The 18,890-nt window shown below is 45.7% G+C and overlaps 1 protein-coding gene across 2 annotated transcripts in view; it reads right to left on the bottom strand.

The window, feature by feature from the left end:
- PLAA (phospholipase A2 activating protein) overlaps positions 1-18,890 on the bottom strand; it is a 184,825-nt gene that overhangs the window by 54,200 nt on the left and 111,735 nt on the right. For both annotated transcript variants that reach the window (XM_086962122.1, XM_086962123.1), the window contains one exon: positions 5,763-5,982. In XM_086962122.1, the coding sequence (XP_086818248.1) occupies positions 5,763-5,982 (220 nt within the window). The remainder of the gene's footprint in view (positions 1-5,762; positions 5,983-18,890) is intronic.

Consider the following 18,890-nt stretch of genomic DNA (forward strand, 5'->3'; position numbering starts at 1 on the left):
TCCAGTTCTGTAGTAGGGGTATCTCTGTTATAGTCATAATCTAGTGAATAGTCCCGCCCATGTGCTGGACCCCGGACCGGGGTCCACGCACATGGGCGGGACTATTCACTAGATTATGACTATACACAGAGATCCCCTACTACAGAACCCACTTTTTTGTCAAAAAATATCTCAATGGCCTCAGCAAGCTCTTCTTTGAAGTCAGTGTCTAACAGCGAATAGGGAGGGAACCGCCAGGTGAATGGGGGTAATATGCCTGCGAGGCGTGTCTAGCAACAATAACACCGGTGAGTGATCGGAGAGTGTACGTGGCAACAACTGACATGAACGCGCCTTATCACAGAGCGAGCTAGTTGCGAGCAAATAATCAATGCGGGTATGTATATTAGAATATGCAGAGTAATGGGTATGGCCCCCCTTATGTCGGTGCGTCCATCGCCACGTGTCATACAAATCGAACCGAACCAACAGACTTTCAAGCTCCCTAGCAGCGGCTGTGGAGTGTCTCACCGGGCCTCCAGACCTATCCTAACTGGGGTGACAAATTAGGTTAAGGTCACGCCCCCATAGCAGCGGGTACCCCCAGTGACAATTCACCATATGTGCTAATGCAGTAAAAAATTCTAGGTTATCAAAATTCGGGCCGTATATATTAACCAGAAGTAGGTCCATGCCCTTTCCACTACACTTAGTAAGAACATATCTGCCTTCTGTGTCAGTAGCTATCGGAGTAGTGGTAAGATCCGATTTGGGATTGACCCATGTAAGGACCCCCCATGCTTGCGTGGTAAAGCCAGCCGTGTGAGTGTACCCAAGCAGGCCTCTATAGCGTAACTTAGGGGAGTCAAGTGGTAGGTGTGTTTCTTGCAGGAACGACATCTATGGAATGCCTCTTCAGATACAATAGAACTTTGCGGATTTTCCTATAATCGTTTAGTCCGCAGACATTCCATGTGCGAATGCTTAGCGTGTCAATACCAGAGACCTGCCCTTCTGCTGTTGGTCGAGTCGCAGGGTCAATCAGTGTAGCAGTGTACGATAAAACCACACGAGGTGCATAAGTGCCCATAGTTTGCGCATAGCTGTATCTGTGTCCCAACTCCCCCCACCCACGTCGAGGCCCTCGCAACCAGGACTCGGCGAAAAATTACCCAACATGACCCTCCATTCCGAAAATTCATACTACTAGAAGTCGGGGTAAGCCCACCTCCAGCAAACCCTCTTAATAACTTGTGTCAGTGACAATTTCCCCAGTGTGTGATACACGCGCAGGCGGAGGTTGCCAGCAGTATGTTACCAATCTAACCGGTAGAAATGTATGCCCCCCGTCCCCACTCCAACATAACAATTGTAAGCATCAGAGCGAACAATAATCAACCTGCAGCCAACGTGGCTGTATTACCTACGGGCAGCCGTACCCACCCTTAGAACATGCTTAAGAATAACCTACTCATAGAAAAAAATAAGTCCACCCGTAGAGCTGTACAATGCCTCAAACCCCATGAGGACACTGGGTAGCCTCCCATAACCCTCCAATGTCCAGGGTAGTTCAGAGTCAAGTTTCCAAACATCAGCCCCCACATGCACTCATGTCTTATCTGAAGGGTGGTCGTTCCGGCGTTCAGTCCTGTTCCTGCAGTGATCCTCCGAGCCGAGAAGTCTATTCCGGGGTGTGACGCTGCCCTCTGGACCAGTCTTTTAATGCCTTTGGCTGAATTTTGGGGTCCGTGAAAATTAACGACTTTCCTTGTCGATTGACTCGGAGGCGAGCCGGATACAGCATTACATAGTCAATGTTCTTGTCTTAACGGTTTCTTTAGTGGGGCAAACTGACAACGTGCTTCTTGAACCCTTGCCCTGAAATTGGCAAACAGAGCAATCGTAGACCCCTCATAGTGCGACCCTCAACACTGCGTCACGGTCGCAGTAGTTAAGTCATTTAGCTATTATTGGCCGTGGAGGTGCTCCTGGAGCCGGCCGGGGGCCCAAGGATCAATGTGCCCTGTCGACCACGAACATGGAATAAAAGGTTTCAGTGCCCAACAGCGTGGTCAGCAATTGCTCTACAAACTGTTCCATATTGGCTGTAGGTGTGGACTCCGGCAGGCCTGTGATCCGCAGGTTACTTCTACGAGACCTCGCCTCTAAATCTTCAGCCTTGTCCTGCAGCAACTGTAGCATTTTTCCATACTTTTGCGGCACGCATCCATGTCTGTCTGCACTTCCTCCATCTCTGTGATTGGATGTTCCGCCATGTTGATGCATTTTGCATGCTTGTCTATACGTTCAGACATCCTATCCATGCGGTAGGAGAGGGAATCAATCTTTGTGCTCAATATAGTTAGCAAGCTTTGTAGGCCTTTCTCCAATGAGGCTAGCATGGCCTTGATGTCACCATCCTGTGATCCCTGTTCCCGGTCGCGGCCAGGGTCTCTCATCCGCTGAATGCGCACGGTCCCCAGTCTTGCGCTGTCTGAAAGACAATTTCTTCTGGGGTTTTTCAGTTCTACCCATGGTGGCTGAACTCAGTTGCTCTCACTAGTTCCCATAGAGCTGACACAGAGCGAACCAGCACTAACTTGGCACAGGGGCAGGTATAAGCCCGCACACCTCGTAGGCGGAAGACGGAGGGCTTCGCATATAGCGGATCCGTTCTGCAGTACTGGAATGTGGCCCATCAAGCCGGCATGTCGTGCTAATGCCGGATAAGTTCAGGATTGCACGTTGTCAGTTCGGAGCTCTGCCTCTAAGCGGCCAGCTTCGTCACTGGCAAGCTGCGCCCCCTCCAAGGTTCTTTCTTAAAAGGGTTCCAAAATAGTTGTCAGGACAAGTCAAAGTAGTCCTGTTATTCAGAATAAATTCCAGTATACAGGATTTTTTTCCGAATAGTACGACTACTTTGACTTGTCCTGACAACTATTTGCAAACTCTCTTGTGACTAGGGGGTTAGGGGTTTCTCCCTGTCAAGGACAAGTACCTTAGCTATATTTGCTCAATACTATACGGCCAGTAAGGGATTGGGACCCATCACCCCTTTTCTCCCTGAATCTTTCTTAAAAGGACAGGCCCTTTTTTCCTCTAATCCTAATGTAAGCATATCGATCTGCTTGTTTACCCTCATTTACACAACGTTTTGAAGGGGTTTTGTTTGTCAGATGGTGCAACTCAGTTCATAATAAGGCATCATTATGGACACTCAGGAGAAAAATGACAACTCTGATAGACTTCCATTTCCTACAATTACACATGAACTCATGGAAAAATACTGTGTTTGATATTATTTGCATGGAAGAGTAACTAAACAGAAAGGTGTTCCGGAGTCCATTCACTTTGAAAAAACATGCAAACCGCTTGTGTGAACTGAATGAAAGTCTCAAGCTCTAGACATTTTACTTGACAAAAGTTACTCCAGTTCTTATACTGCTGTACACAATCTGGCATTTGCTGGGGGCACTATCTCTTGTCCTGAGACTTTGTGGTATAAGTTAAGGTGAAGAAAACATGTAAAAACGTGTGTGGGAGTCCATGCACACCATGGGGAATTATTCAAACATTTATAACGGTCAATGAACATCCTATGATGAAAACTCAATGAAAAGTCTTTAAACATTAGAATTGACTAGCAAGCACATCCCAGGACTGCTGAGGTACAAAAATCAAGAAGAATCAAGGAAAATTGATAATCTAACTGTGCAAACATTGCTTAGTAAGGTATGACCTGGTGGAAAAGTGTAATGTGTATTGTGACATTCCTGATAAAAAGTGCCTGCCTTCTACAATTAGGTGCTGCCTATGTGGACACGAAGTCTCAGTATGCAGTGCTTGTATCTGAGACAAAAAGGTGAATTTTTGAAGATAGTTCTAAGCACTTCATTGTTAAGCACCTACTCTTATTCTTCCAAGAGGCTCATTATAAGCTTGTTTTTCCGAATGAACTAAAGGTACTCCTTAATTCGATAATACAACATTGTGGTATTGTCTGTTTAAATAATAATGGTTTCCTTCTTTATTAAGTGCTTGAATGATTTTAGAGCCAGATGGTCTGCTCTCAGCTCCCAAATATGTATAAAACAAGGCCATCAGATTCACTTGCGTCATTTACATACAGGATTAGGTCAATGCCCCAATGCTGTATAACAGGAGACTGTGTTTCTATGAGGATGTTAATAGGTGTGGGAGATAATACAGACTTCCTAACGGTATGCAAGTCCAAAGTCTCAAAATCCATTTTCTTGCAAGGAAGTGCACAACTGAACTAAGGGAAGAGAAATTAATTTGGAAAGTAAGGTGGCTATTATTTTAATCGGCAATTTTGCAACCACCTTAAACATAGCAGGGCAAATAACACCATTCACAAAGGTGGTAGGTTTAATCAATGACATGACCGTGAGGAATGATTTCCTTCCAATTTTTGACTGAGATGAAAAGACATTACAGTCAACTTTTACTTCTTAATGTTCACTTTAATCTTTGCAACGTTCCTAAGAAACAGTTCGCAATGTTTGAGACGAATTCCAGCGGAGTGTGGAATGGCAAAAGTCTTCATGGAAATTATATTGTAAAATCAATTGAGGAGAGGTTCTTTGGACTAAATGTTTTCTAGCATTGGCCTCTTTTGAATACCCAGATGTACTTACTTTAGTATGGTGACTGCAGTTTTACACAAAGTGATCCACAGATGTGTGCTAGAGAAAGGCAGTTTCACTGTGAGGGGCATCCTAATGCCGAATAACAGATGCTTACTGTTACCAATCTTATCAACCACACAAGGATGAAAGGCTGAGTAGACCCACATCAATTTGAACCCGTGAGAGTAAAAAGATTCCTGCAGTGGATAGACTACTCTGAGCCACCAGACAAGATACATCTTGGTAGCGTTAGTTTATGTAAAAGGTACCCAATTTCATCCATTCTTAGCGGTGGGAAAGTTAAGATATTGGTAGCTCAAGTTCCAAATGCTGGTCTATGAAGTTCACCATACATTTTCATTGGTGGCTACCTCTCAATGAAAGACTGGGAACTCCTTTAAGACAAGCAAAGATTGTTGAGTACGCCATACAGACTGTGATTGGAGGTAACAGCTGTTACTTGGGACACAGAGTGGAGGCAGAGCTGGATAAGCTAAGTGTACATGAAGGTCTACAAGTACACATTTTCAAAGCTTCATTTTATGCCCAGCTCAAGAGTTCCAATAGCGGAAAGCGCCAACGAGCTCAGTTAAGAGTAAGACAGATAAGAAAGCTCTCCTGAACAGGTGAATTCAACAGCACAGGATCCTGTGTTATTCAGACTTAGAGAGAGGAACTTTGACTCACAGGTAGTAATACAGACGAAAAGAGGATGAACTAGACACAGTAAACTGTACTAAATAAGCAGTTTAAATGCAGAAGGATCCGATATGTTAGAGAATGACACGGACACCAAAACCAACCAGTAACAAGTGTAGAAGTCATTGGGGATTGGGCGAGTGCTATGTACCAACATGACAATGTGGTTGAATAAACAACACACATCATAAACCATTAGGGAGAGCCAGGACACTGGGGAGAAATTGAAATAAAAACTGTTGGATTTGTATTGCTAGGTAATTTTCCCTATCACCCCAAATGAGAGCAAAATTAGTTAGCCAACGTGATAAACTGAATGAATGCAACATTGCCATTTAACATGTTTCTAAGCCAAACAAGCCAGCTTTTTCATTTGGAAAGGACCAGACATTTTCTTTCAAAATAAAAACATGGGATCATAATGAAGTCCCTTACCTGTGAAGGGGTCGGCAAATGTTGTGTCTGTTTGTGTATCAGTTTGTCCAACTGTGTTGTCTATGATGAACTTGGCCACCTGATCCAAAAACATTGGGTTGAGGTCATTCTTCTGGAGGAAATTGTACGCGACTAGCCAGGGGTCATCACTTTTATTATATGGCAGCTTAAATGAAGGCCCACTCTCGTTGACATCAATGGAAAAGACGTAGTCATACTCCTGAAAAAAGCAAAGAAACACAATCATTAAATTATTGGTATCACTGTAAAAATTACTGCAAGACCTGGAACTGGTACAGAGAAGGCTACAAGACTGTATTAAAATCTTTACCCTTGGTCGGCTGTCTCCTGTCTTGTTTCCCTTAAAAGCCAGTGACGAAATACAAACTACAATCTACCTTTTTTTAAATGGGTGATTGCCAATTACTATGTGTCCCCTCCGAAGGATTACACAAATGTTAATCATTTGTAAACCTTTAGTTACAAATTAAGAAATGTTGATAGACTAATCAGTAGAAGTCAAAACTGATACAGAGTGAAGGCAGGAGCATGATATTGGGAGAAACACTTATTTACAAAGATATATTAAAAATGGTGGTTATTTATATATCTTACCAACAAAGTGACTGATCATTAATGCCTGAAAAACGGTTGTAGGAAGCTGGAATTTTGTTAGTTGTCCCCCCACTTTTTGCCCCATTTTTTTGATTAGCAGATGCTGCTTTTCAACCCTGACAGTGCACGGAGGCCTGCTAACCAGAGCTTAGTGTCAGTGCTCTTTTCCCATAAAACAAGTGAAGTCTAATTGTAATCGAACTGGCATGGACTTTAGCACCTCTGTAAGTCCCTAGTAAATAGTACCTGTGGTACCTAGGGCATGTGTACTATAGAGGATCACTAAGGGTTGCAGCATGTCTTCTGCCACCATAAGGGACCCACACAAAAATTGCATGAACGAATGTGCGAATTTAGTATAGCGCACAGCTACTCAAACTAGTGTCCTGGGGCATACAGGCTGCCACTGCAGACTGTGTGTCATAGTGCAAACCATGAGCTAAAACACAACATGTCAAACTCACTGTGTGCCACGCCAAAATAACTGCATGTAATATATGTAAGTCACCCCTACAGCCGACCTTGTAGCCCTAAGGCACAGTGCATTATTTACCTGCGTGAGAATATCTTTATGACTAGACATGCCCCGTGTGCTGTCTAGTTCAATTGGTAGATAGTACAAGTGAACAGAGAAGCCAGCTTAAGTACATGATCAGGGCACTGGTCATTACAAGTTCCCCAGCAACAAGATCGCTTCACTGAAACCTATGGCGTTTGGTATCAAACAGCTTGTTTTAATAAATCCATACTGATGCCTGTAGTGGATTTATTAAAACATGCACCCAGAGGGCATCTTGGAGGTTCTCCCTGATAACCTACCAGCCTCTTAGTGTGCTGGCCGACTAGTACTGTCCAGCCTGCCACCACAGCCATATTTATGATCCCTTGCAGAAGAGCCCACGGTCTTCTAGGTCAGAAACAATTCCTGCTCCGGAGGAAGCTGTACACACGTCCTCCAGCAGGATGGCTAGTGATAAAGCATATCAAGGCCAAGGGCTTCAAAGCCCCTGCCACCTTTGATATTCGATCCTGGCTTCCCACAACTTGGGAGATGCCAACCCCCCACCCTCCCCCCCGCCCCGAGGCCCATTTGGCACCTGGAAAGGCAGGAAATTAGGTATGCAAAGAGGCGTGTTGCACTACCAGGCCAGTCACACCTAAAGCAGGTTGCCTGAGGTGCTCCACGAAAGAAGGGTTCAGTTCAGTTCAATAAGTCTTTATTTCGAATAAAATTCATAAAAGACATCCAAATACATGTATATAAAAAACATTTCCCGACATTGATAAAATTATACATAGCATCCTCCAATATATAAACTGATAAAAGAGAAATGATTAAATATAACAGTTTGGTAACATTAAAACAGATAAAAAAACAGTTTATAGTTTCTTAGCAAGAATAAGCCACAGCCAGCCCAAAAACTTTGCAATACATATCACTGATTTTGTAGTGCGTATATCTCCTAATTTGAGCAGGGCTGCGTAACTACTTCTACAGTTAAGTGTTTGGCAAACTGGTTTCAACCATTTGAGTCTAGGTGATCTGTACATAGGACATGCAAAGAATATATGACCTAGACTTTCTACCTGATCGGGACAAAAGGGGCATTTGTTACTCTGGTTTTTTGCCCACTTTGCAGTGAATGATTTGATAGGCAAAGTTCCCACTCGGAACTGGTGGTACAGTTTGCGATCGAGTGTTTTGCCTATCAAGTCCCAATAGGTTTCAAGAAATGGGGATGTCTTATGCGAAAGAAACTGACCTGTTAGGTTATTAACAGAGGAGCGTGTGATCAAAGCAGATTTTATGTCAGCCCAGTACAGGTCTCTAAGTTCCACTTTCGAAGGGAAGATAGAGCTTTCTGGGTGCAACCACAGCTCTGGGAGGCCCATAGAATATAATATTCCTTTGACCTCCCGTAGCCAAGGAATCTTCTGTGCGCCCCATAAAGCCCTAACCTCGCCTAATTCTTTGGCAAACAGGCTGAGCTCTTGGCTCGTCCAGAGGCGGCGCCAAAGAGCTATAAGGCGGTATCGAGCCATCTCATCCAGCGGTCTGCAACCCAAATCTAGAAACAATGGTATTGTAGGAGAAGATTGGGGGAGCCCCACTAGGTTCCTAAGAAACTTATTCTGAGCACTGATAAGAGCCGGCAATCCTTTGTGTCCCCAAATATCCGCACCATAAAGGGTAGCAGCATTCACCTTGGCCTCATAAATTTTTAACACCGGAGCGATGCGTTTCGTCAAGGTTTTTTTCTGCTCCTTTAACAAACATCCTGTGAGGCGGGTAAATTTAAGAGTTAGTACCTCTAGCTGGGGTTTCCAGGTTAGTTGATGATCCAAGGACACGCCCAGATAGGACATGACTTTAACCTGTTCAATAGGAACACCCTCTAATGTAAATGAACTGGAGATGGGTTTATTTCTGTTAAAAATCATAAATTTAGTCTTATCAGCATTGATCTGGAGGTCATTGATGGCACAAAAGTCAGAAAATCTATTTAAAGCAGTCTGTAGGCCGCTTCGAGTCCTTGAAAGGAGCAGGGTGTCATCCGCAAATATTAGCATGGGATACTTTGACCCCCCCAGGATAGGTGCATCGGTATTAGTATCTTTAAAGAATGCAACTACCCGGTTGATAAACAGGAGAAACAAGGTAGGAGCCAGCACACAACCCTGCCGGACACCTCGTTCGACAGGGAAGCTAGCGGTCACCTGACCCTGATTGCCCCATCTTACGCGTGCAAAGTTGTCCTCATGAAGGCGCTTAACCAGATCTAGTAACTCGGGAGGAAGATCCATATCTCTCAGGGCATCCCAGAGTTTAGCTCTGGGAACCAGGTCAAATGCCGACCGAAGGTCGACAAAAGCAGCGTAGATGACACCACCGCCCAGAAAGACCACCTTCCAGTAGATCATGGTTAGGCGAAACACCTGATCAAGGGTACTGGTGCCTGATCTAAACCCTGCCTGCATGGGGGAGAGTATGTTGTTTAACTCCATCCACCCCTGGATTCTAGCAAGGGCCATTCGTGAGACCACTTTCTGTATGGTATCGATCAAGCTAATGGGACGATAGTTTTTAGGTGAAGATCGATCTCCTTTCTTGAAGACCGGAATGATCTCGGCCCCTTTCCATGACTGTGGTATCCTTTCCCCAGCTACAATAGAGTTTGCTAGCATTGTTATGTAAGGGACCCACAGGTCTAGGTTCAGTTTAAAAAGGTCAGCTGGGACAGCGTCAATGCCAGGTGCTTTCCCAGACTGAATCGAGCCTAGTGCGTATTCCGTGTCTGATCTGCTAAAAATAAGTTTATCCCCATATGAAACTGGTTTGGATCCTAGTAAGGGACTTCCTGCCAACTGGGGGACATTTAGGTTTCTGAATTGAGCAGAAAAGAATTTAACCCAATCTGCTGCAGAGACATGGTTTTCAGGGGATAGTGTGTCCGTACCCCTGCCCCGCCTGACTATCTCCCAGAACTTGGTTTGATTAGAATTCTCACATGCATGGAGAAGGTCGAGCCAATATGAGTCATCCCAATCTCTTTTCGCTTCCCAAATGGTACGTTTGTAAGCCTGCCTTGCTGCCCTTATATCAGGTGTATCTCTAGATTTAACGGCTGCAATAAGGGTGCCATGGGCTTCTCTACACTTTTTGTTGTACCAGCCCTTCGGATGAATTGCCTTCTTTTTACGGCACGGCCTAGTGAGCAGTTCCTTGATGGCCGCAAAACATGCCTCATGAAGGTCAACATTGTGAGAATTGGGCATGTCAATGGGGGAGGGTGCTATCATTTTCTCCTTAGCATGTAAAACCAGTTCTTCAATCTGGTGGATAAGCTCAGGGTCAGCTGACACTCTGGACCATTTGACCCGTCTTCTGTTGTCACATAAGGTTAGGTCAGATGTGAGACAATCTGATTCCACCTGAGGGGGTCCTAGTCCTAGGACCATAAGTGATAATGAGAGAGGATTATGATCACTCTCCGGCCTTGTGTCAATAATCATGTCTGTTACTGAAGCCCAAGCTTCAATATTGATTAAAATATAATCAATACGACTAGAGCAGGATCCGTTATCGAAGGTTGGCTTAGCCTCCTTATCTGAAAGGCTACGACCGTTGACTGCTCGGAGTCCCCATTCTAGGCAGAACCCAAGCCAGTTAAGGGCAGCCTCTGTTCCCTTGACACCCTTAGTGATTGTTAACGGGGGGATATTCCAAGAGAGATCTTCTTCTAAACAGACATCCTCAGCAAGGTTCAGGATTAGTTCAAATGAGCAGTTCAAGTCGCCAGCCACTATTGTGAGCTGGTCGCTTTTGTGCACATTTAAAAGGTCTTCCAAATCATTAATGATTGGTTGTTTCCGACCGCCCTGACAACCTCTAGCATAGATGTTAATGATAGTTCGATCCGTGCAGTTCTTTTTGCTTAATAATATACAGAGAAGATCCGGATTCGTCCCCTCTATTTCTCTAACAGTGAAACCCAAGTTTTGCCGTAGCCAAATAGTAAGGCCACCCGAAGCCCTACCCTTCATTCCCTGTACAGCTGGTTTATAGAAGTTTAGGTAACCAAGTCTAAACAATGGGGCAACTGACCAGGTTTCCTGGAAAAGGATGATGTCGTGGGATGAAATATAATCTCCCCACTCATCGTCCTCAAGACGGCCCCGGAGCCCCGCTATATTCCAGGAAACTATTTTGATTTCATTTGCAGGATTATTGATGTTACAGGTTACAGGGTTATTGGTGTTATAGGTAACGGGTGGAACTGAGATCGCGACCTCAGTCAGGAGGGGGATAGTGGCATTAGCAGGTGTTATCTGTTGCTCTACTGGAACCGTAAAACAGGCTGCACTAAATCCTTTTATGGGGTTAGTGTTATAGTCTACTAGCTTCCTTGCTGGATTCGCCCCCCCGAGTCAGTCGACTTCCTCAAGGCAACCGAACATGTTGGATGTCGGAGCACCCTGCCACCAGGCACTCTGACTGGGCACCCCAGTTCTAAAACCCCTATTCCCGGACTTTTGTATTGTTGTCCATGCCCCCCCCATCCAGTGCTGATTCCTAGGTGGATAAAAGAAAGTGAGGGGTCTGACTACAACAGTTTGATCATGTTCGCTAGGGGCCCATGTACAGAGATGCTGTGCAGTGTGGGGATTGGCAAAAGTCACCACAATGCAGTCACCCATGATGGATTTATGGCTCGGTCCAACCCATGGTACTCTACGCACCATGAGTACGTGGCTTCTCTGGTGGTTAGGGAGCTGTCTTTTTGTATTGAGCCAGTGTATTACCTTATTCTTGAGGGACCAATGGTCCTCTTTCACTGTTGGGTCAAGAGTAGGTACACCGGCCAAGACTATAACATATGGAGTGGCTTCCGGTGGTAAGTCGATATAGCCACCGCGGAAGTTGGGTCTGTTTGGATCAAGAGCAAGTAGTGGTTGGGTATTAAGGGGTGGCCGGCTTGATTGCGGGTCAGCTAAGGGCACCGGTTTAGGTCGTGCAGTTGTCTGCCGGGAAGGTTGATCAGCCCCAGCACGTGAGACAGTGTGCTTAGGTTTGACTGGCGCTAAGACTTCTTTAGCAGGGCTAGATCTAGCTTTTGGGATGGGGATGATATTATCCCCGATTATAGTACGGGGTTTTGGTATAGGTACAGGTTTGGGCCCTAGGGAAGGGGCATAAGATGCTTCTACTTCTAACAGTTGTGGGGGTGCCTCTCCCTGTGAAAGTCCTGCATCCATCTGCTTGAGACTAAGGCTGGCCAGTGTAACAATAGTCCTATCCATCTCAAGCAGATGATTTTCCATTCTGGAAAGTTTGAGTTCCAGGGGGGTAAGTAGCTTCTTGAGAGTATCCCAAACAGTTTGTACGAATTCCTCATCACCCCTCTTGTCCCTCCTGTCCTCACTCAATCTTCCCTCCCTTGAACCATCTTTGCTTAAGCCAGATAGGCATTCAACCTGTTCCACCCTCTCATCACCCACCAAAACATGGTTAATGACACTTGCATGCAAATCTATATGGGGGTTATCTGTATGAGGTTTGTCAATTTCTGCCTCAGGAATAGGGGCACCTATTTGGCGTCGGCAATTAAAAAACTGGGCTCTCGCAATTTTAGCCTTTTTACGGGCAAATGCGGACCTAGCCAAGTTTTTCTTTTGCTGCAGTGCCATTTTTTTAGCATTTTTATTAGCCTTTGTAGCCGCCCTAGGCGACTTACTAAATTCTTGTGGTCTAACACCGGCTACGCAATTGGGTTGCACGTCCTCCTCAGGGGGATTTGGTGGAAGATCCTCCACTAGGTCGCATGATGACAAAGTTGGGCAGTGATGTATATCTGCCAGAGTGAGCAGGGGGCGAGGGCCTTCTATACGCTCTGGGGTGAGGGCGGAGGCAAAGGTGCCTAGTGAAGATTTCTTCGAGGAAGCAATAGTTAGGGACAATTTCCGAGCGGCATCCAGCTCTAGGGAGACCCTATGTTGCATTTTTGTAATCTCAGCATCTATGGCCAAATTGGTCTTTGTTAAAAAATCATCCAAAGTCCCATTAGATTTACTAACCCCCCTAGCGGTTTTACTGCGTGTAGCGCGTGTGCACATAGTGGACAAGGGGAAAATTAGCCACAAAATAGCAATATACACACTCACTAGAGAAGGAGAAGATGACGACAAAGATGCAGCCAAGGGACGTGGCCCAGCCCAGACCTCTAGGACCTCGAACGGCCTCAAACGGCCCGCTCTTAGCCCGGTCTTGCCCCGGGCTGCGTCTCGCGCTGCGGGAGTTCACACAATGTTTGTAGTTGGTGGAAAGGGTGGGAGGCAGAGCTTCAGGGAGAGCGGACCGGAAGATGGACGCGGTCTCGCAGGGACACCTGGGTCAGGTAGTCCCTGCACGCTCGCAGCCCTGAAGCTTTAGCAAGTTCCTTTCGCCACACCAGGAATCCCCACCGCAGCAGGCAGAGGCAGCTCGAGTCCACGCACGAAGCGGCACCCGCAGAGCGGGTGCAGCGAGCTCCACAGACAAGGAAACGGCAAAGGCAGCAGGTGAGCGCAAGTCCCAAGCGCTGATAAGGTGCAGATGTCCCAAAGGTCAAGGGCTAATCCTGTTGGTTTTAAACTCCTCCGATGGGTGGGGGGCGGAGCTTCAGGGAGAGCGGACCGGAAGATGGACGCGGTCTCGCAGGGACACCTGGGTCAGGTAGTCCCTGCACGCTCGCAGCCCTGAAGCTTTAGCAAGTTCCTTTCGCCACACCAGGAATCCCCACCGCAGCAGGCAGAGGCAGCTCGAGTCCACGCACGAAGCGGCACCCGCAGAGCGGGTGCAGCGAGCTCCACAGACAAGGAAACGGCAAAGGCAGCAGGTGAGCGCAAGTCCCAAGCGCTGATAAGGTGCAGATGAATTTGGTGGAATTAGGAACACTAGGATATGGTTATGCCCACTCCTTACAGAACGTGGTACTATAGGGAGTTTAGTGACTCCGACCCGAAGGGTAAGCAGCCCATTGGCTAAAATCCTTCACTCCTCTTAATGCCTCTAAACTCAGTATTTAGGTGCCCGCACCTCCCAGACACCAATAACTCAGATTCACCTGACAAAAAAAGAAGGACCAAGAAGAGTAGAAGAAGAAGCGAGAACTGTGGACCACCGGTGGACTTTGGTACCAAACCCTGCCTGCTCCAATCCAGACAACCAAACTCATCCTGCAGTTGTGCATCCTCCAAAAGCCTCGGAGGGCCACCAGCACTTTGCCAAGCCATCAGCATCTCCCTTGAAGTGGAGGAGCCACTTCCCTGCAAGCACAGACCGCAACGTGCGGTTCAATGTTCTACTGACCACGGGGTCCATCAACACAGCAGTCTCCCAGGAGACGTCGCTGTGCTCAAGGAGGTCAGATCCGTTTCCCCAACCAGTGTGAAGATACCAAGACCACTCCGAGCCCCCCTGCACCAATACCCAGGGTACAGGACCCCTTTCAGCAACCAAAGCTTGTTTCAAGTCCAATCAGGACTCCATCCCAGCAAAGACCGATCAGCCGACGAGGGACATCCGCATTGCAGAGGCCCTTACATAGAGTGGCCCAGCTGTCCTGTTCTGTCCCTCTCTGCAGGTCTGACAGAGAACTGGGAGTGTCTACTATGCACAGGAACAGCAGACCAAAACACTCTGCCACCAAGACCCTCATGAACTGAGCCCCCGACCCCTCAATGTCAGCTCCAGGATTTGTCCACCAGTTCCCCTCTGCAGCCTGCTTCTTGGTGCTTCCCCGCACCCATTGCCTATGGTGTCGCATGCAAGGATACAAATCCAACCAGCACCTCTGCACCCGGACACCCCAGGGCAGGTAAACCCCAACTGTTTAGTTGTTTGGACCTTGGCCCACCTTAAGTCCGAAAGGGGAAACCCGGAATACGATTGCAAGTACCTGTTTGTAGTATGTTTCTTTCATCACAGGAAAGCATTACTGTGTAAAAACACATTAGTGTGACATTTTTACTTACCTGTAACAACTGATATCTTGAAAAGTTCTTATCCAATTACAACGTTCTTCATGTCAAAACATATAGAAGAAATACCTGTTATTTTTATAAATTGGTCTAGAGTTTCTTCTTGAGTGTGTCCCATTTATTGACTCTGTGTTCAACAAATGCTTAACACTACCCTCAGATAAGCCTAAACTGCTCACCCACACTACCACAAAAGAAAGCATTTGGGATTATTAATTTAACCCTTGTAAACCGTTAATGTATAGTGTACCTCATTTTGTTACACTATGTAAAAAGGCAGCTTCCTACACAGACGCTGAGATTACCTAGCTGGACGATTCTGATTTTTTAGCACAAAAACGCTCAGTTTTACTTGCAAGGATTTAACTCATAATGTGAACCTTCCAAAGTAAAGTCTTTATCCTAAATGCTTAACAATACTAATAAAGTGAAACTAAGGAGCACATGTGCATTCCTCCTAGATGTCACGGTACAAGTGTTTCATATATAGTTCAGATCCAATCACTGACGAGTAGAGTTTTAGGTGAATTGGAGCTTTCAGTTTTGAGGTCGGCTTAATGCTATTAGAAATAAGATTGCAGTAGTTACTAAAACATTCAGCTGTTTTCTTAATCCATGCACATCGATTTCAAATGTACGAATATCTTGAAGAAAGAACTATAAGAGAATGAAAACATTCAATACCACAATAAATTTAGACAAATGTTTTTTAAATATGGCCCTTTATGTTCTGGTCACTGCCTCAATGTGAATCTGAAAATTAACGCTTGCCGAGAATATTAAAAAGTAGTCTTATCCGGTGACTCTGCTGATATAGATTACAGAACAACAAACAGGCAGACATATATAATTATACAGTACACACAACATCAGCATTACGATATTTGGCATGATAGCTGTGATATTACAACTGTTCCACCAAGCAGACACCAAATGGGTGAGGCGACAATGCAGTTACCGGGAGAGGCATGTGGGATAACCGAAGCACTAGAGGCTATGGGCGGGGATGCAGCAGTGCTCGGTATGGCCACCACCCTAAGCGAATCAGGACGAGGGGTTTCGAGCAAGTAAGTTAGAAAGGGCTTCCAAATGTCCACTGGGCAGGAAGTGGGTGACATTAGGTCCCAATAATTAGCTGTTGCTTCTGGCAGCAAGTGGCATCCCACAACCAAGCCTCGCGTTTCGGAGTGAGTCTCCCACCCCAATGTACGGCTATTTGGCACTTTGCTAGAAGCAGAAGCATTGCTGCGAGACACCGACACTCAGGCGGAATATCCCCGACATAGCCTCAGACATGTTAATGGTGTCAATGCAAATGAATGACCTGTAATCAGGTGTATAATGCGGAGTACTTCACCAAAGAAGTAAAAGACAGAATATAATGATGGACCCTTCCTAGAGTCAGCACCTGACTAGCTTTCCCCCCGTGAAGTTCCTTGACCCTTAAATTAATCAAGGGGATTGTGTGCACACTGAATGGCACCCATCATCACCGTGCCTATTCCCTAGGGAATTTTAATGCAAATAAAACAACCGCAAAGGTGCACCACAAAACATGAAACAATAAGTGCAAATGGTGTTTAAGCACAAAGAAGAAATATTTCTCAGAGATGTTGAAGGTCTTCTTTTAATCTTTATTTTCAATAAGCAGTAAAACACATACAGCCGACGCGTTTCGTCCCAAGCTGGGACTTCTTCAGGGCTTTCAATTTATGAAACGTCGCTTATGGGGAAAATGTAAGAGGAGCCGGGGTCCAAAGGTCACCTTCCCGGATACTGTAATCCTGTTATGTATTGGTTCATTCAAATGTTGAATTTGCAAGCATGGACTATAAGCATGCTAATGGGCAACGAAGGTAATGTTTATCAGAGTTCCTCGGTGGTGTATAAGGTCTTGCCACCTTAATAATAAGTCTGTCTTAGGTCGTCTACTGAGTAAAATGTAGAACTAGTGGTGGACTGAAGGTCCTATTAGTCCAAGGGAGGAGGGTGTAGGCACTGTGTTCCAGTAGGTCGTTCCAGGTAAAACGGCCGGCGCCCATCCACAGCCCTCGTCCCGACGAAACACCCGCAGACATATTATTAAGGTGGCAAGACCTTATACACCACCGAGGAACTCTGATAAACATTACCTTCGTTGCCCATTAGCATGCTTATAGTCCATGCTTGCAAATTCAACATTTGAATGAACCAATACATAACAGGATTACAGTATCCGGGAAGGTGACCTTTGGACCCCGGCTCCTCTTACATTTCCCCCATAAGCGACGTTTCATAAATTGAAAGCCCTGAAGAAGTCCCAGCTTGGGACGAAACGCGTCGGCTGTATGTGTTTTACTGCTTATTGAAAATAAAGATTAAAAGAAGACCTTCAACATCTCTGAGAAATATTTCTTCATTGTGCTTAAACACCATTTGCACTTATTGTTTCATGTTTTGTGGTGCACCTTTGCGGTTGTTTTATTTACTTCACCAAAGAAGTTGGCTATTGAGGGGCATTCCCAGGCCAAATAGAGAAGGAGGCCTGGGGTGCTGAACACTGCTTGCAGCAGGTGTCTGCCCTAAGACCCATACGATATAGCTGTAGTGGTGTGCAGTATGATCTATGTAGCAACCTGATATGTATTAGTTTGAGTCTGGAGTTTGGCGATTAAATCCTGATTTTTTCACAGCAGTATGTCTACAGCTCCTCCGTAGGTGGGGTATCGAAGTCTGCCACAGCACGTCAGAGAGGAGTTGCAGGCCCGCGGGCGGGTGCCTTGTCTTGTCTTGTCTTGCATAGTGGCATATAGACGTGTGACCAGTTTGCGGGGGAAGGAGTAGTTATATGCATGCAGTGTACGTGGGGTTCGGGAAATGTAGAGTGTTAAGCATGGCAGGTAGCCCAAATCTGATAGTAAAGGAGTGTATCTAACAAAGTAGGAAGTGTGGTTCTCCCCGCGGGGAAAGGGGTGGGGGGGTTCTGGGAGAAAGCGACCACCCAAGTATAGGTCCCCGTACATGAATAGTTCTCGCTTGTGCGCTTGCGCCTTCGAGCCCTCAGAAATATCATATTGGAGCGCAGTCTTCGTAGGAATTGCAAGGACAATGGCATGGGAATATTGAGAAAGATATAGAAATGTGGAAGGACCACCATTTCAGCAATGGCGAGTCAGCCTGCCAGAGACAACATGAGGAGACTCCAGACCGGGATTCTCTTTTCAAGCCAAGACATCACCAACAGAATATTTACATACTCCAATACATTTGGTCTTTTTGTGTGTGGTTTTGTCCCACAATACCTACTATGGTTTGTTGCTGATATACACAGTGTGATCACCTGCATGAAGCACGGGTAAAATTATTTTGGGTAATGCATAATATTTTCTAATGATATGAAATATGTATTTTCCCTGCATCAACACATATCAACCTGGCAGTCTTCATTAGGAGCGCATTTATGCATGAGTGAGTGTATGCGTGTACAATCGAAATGATTTCACCTATAGAACTACGACAAGGTTCAACTGACTGAAAAACTATTAGGGATCCCTGGCTCTAATGAAGGATGTATGACCCAGGTGAGCATGGAAAGTTGGACGCAACATGTAGACCCATTGATGCAGGAGTATTAATATCCTGTTTGTGTCATTTCTGTTTCTCATGTTGCTATTGGACCCCAAGAATAACATTAGATATATCTTGGGTATCTTAACTTCTACCTTTTGGGAATGTAATGATACTTATCTCTTGGAAAGGTGCATGGACACAATTGAGCCTTCGGGCGCCAAGACCCTTTACATCTAATTCCGAGGGACCTTGCCTCTTCGATCATTTACTGGGCAGTGGTGGCGCACCCCTGTTAATGCTGATCTCGACCTAAGCTGCCCATTTTGCACGGAGGACCATGCACATAGGAGGAAATGGATTCTTCTGTTATGCTGCAACTTGGGCATCAAGGACACTAAAACTGCAACTAGGGTCCTTAGGGCTGACACAGCACAAATAATTGAT

The sequence above is a fragment of the Lissotriton vulgaris genome, chromosome 3_1 (assembly GCF_964263255.1).
Source record: "Lissotriton vulgaris chromosome 3_1, aLisVul1.2, whole genome shotgun sequence".
Classification (NCBI taxonomy): domain Eukaryota; kingdom Metazoa; phylum Chordata; class Amphibia; order Caudata; family Salamandridae; genus Lissotriton; species Lissotriton vulgaris.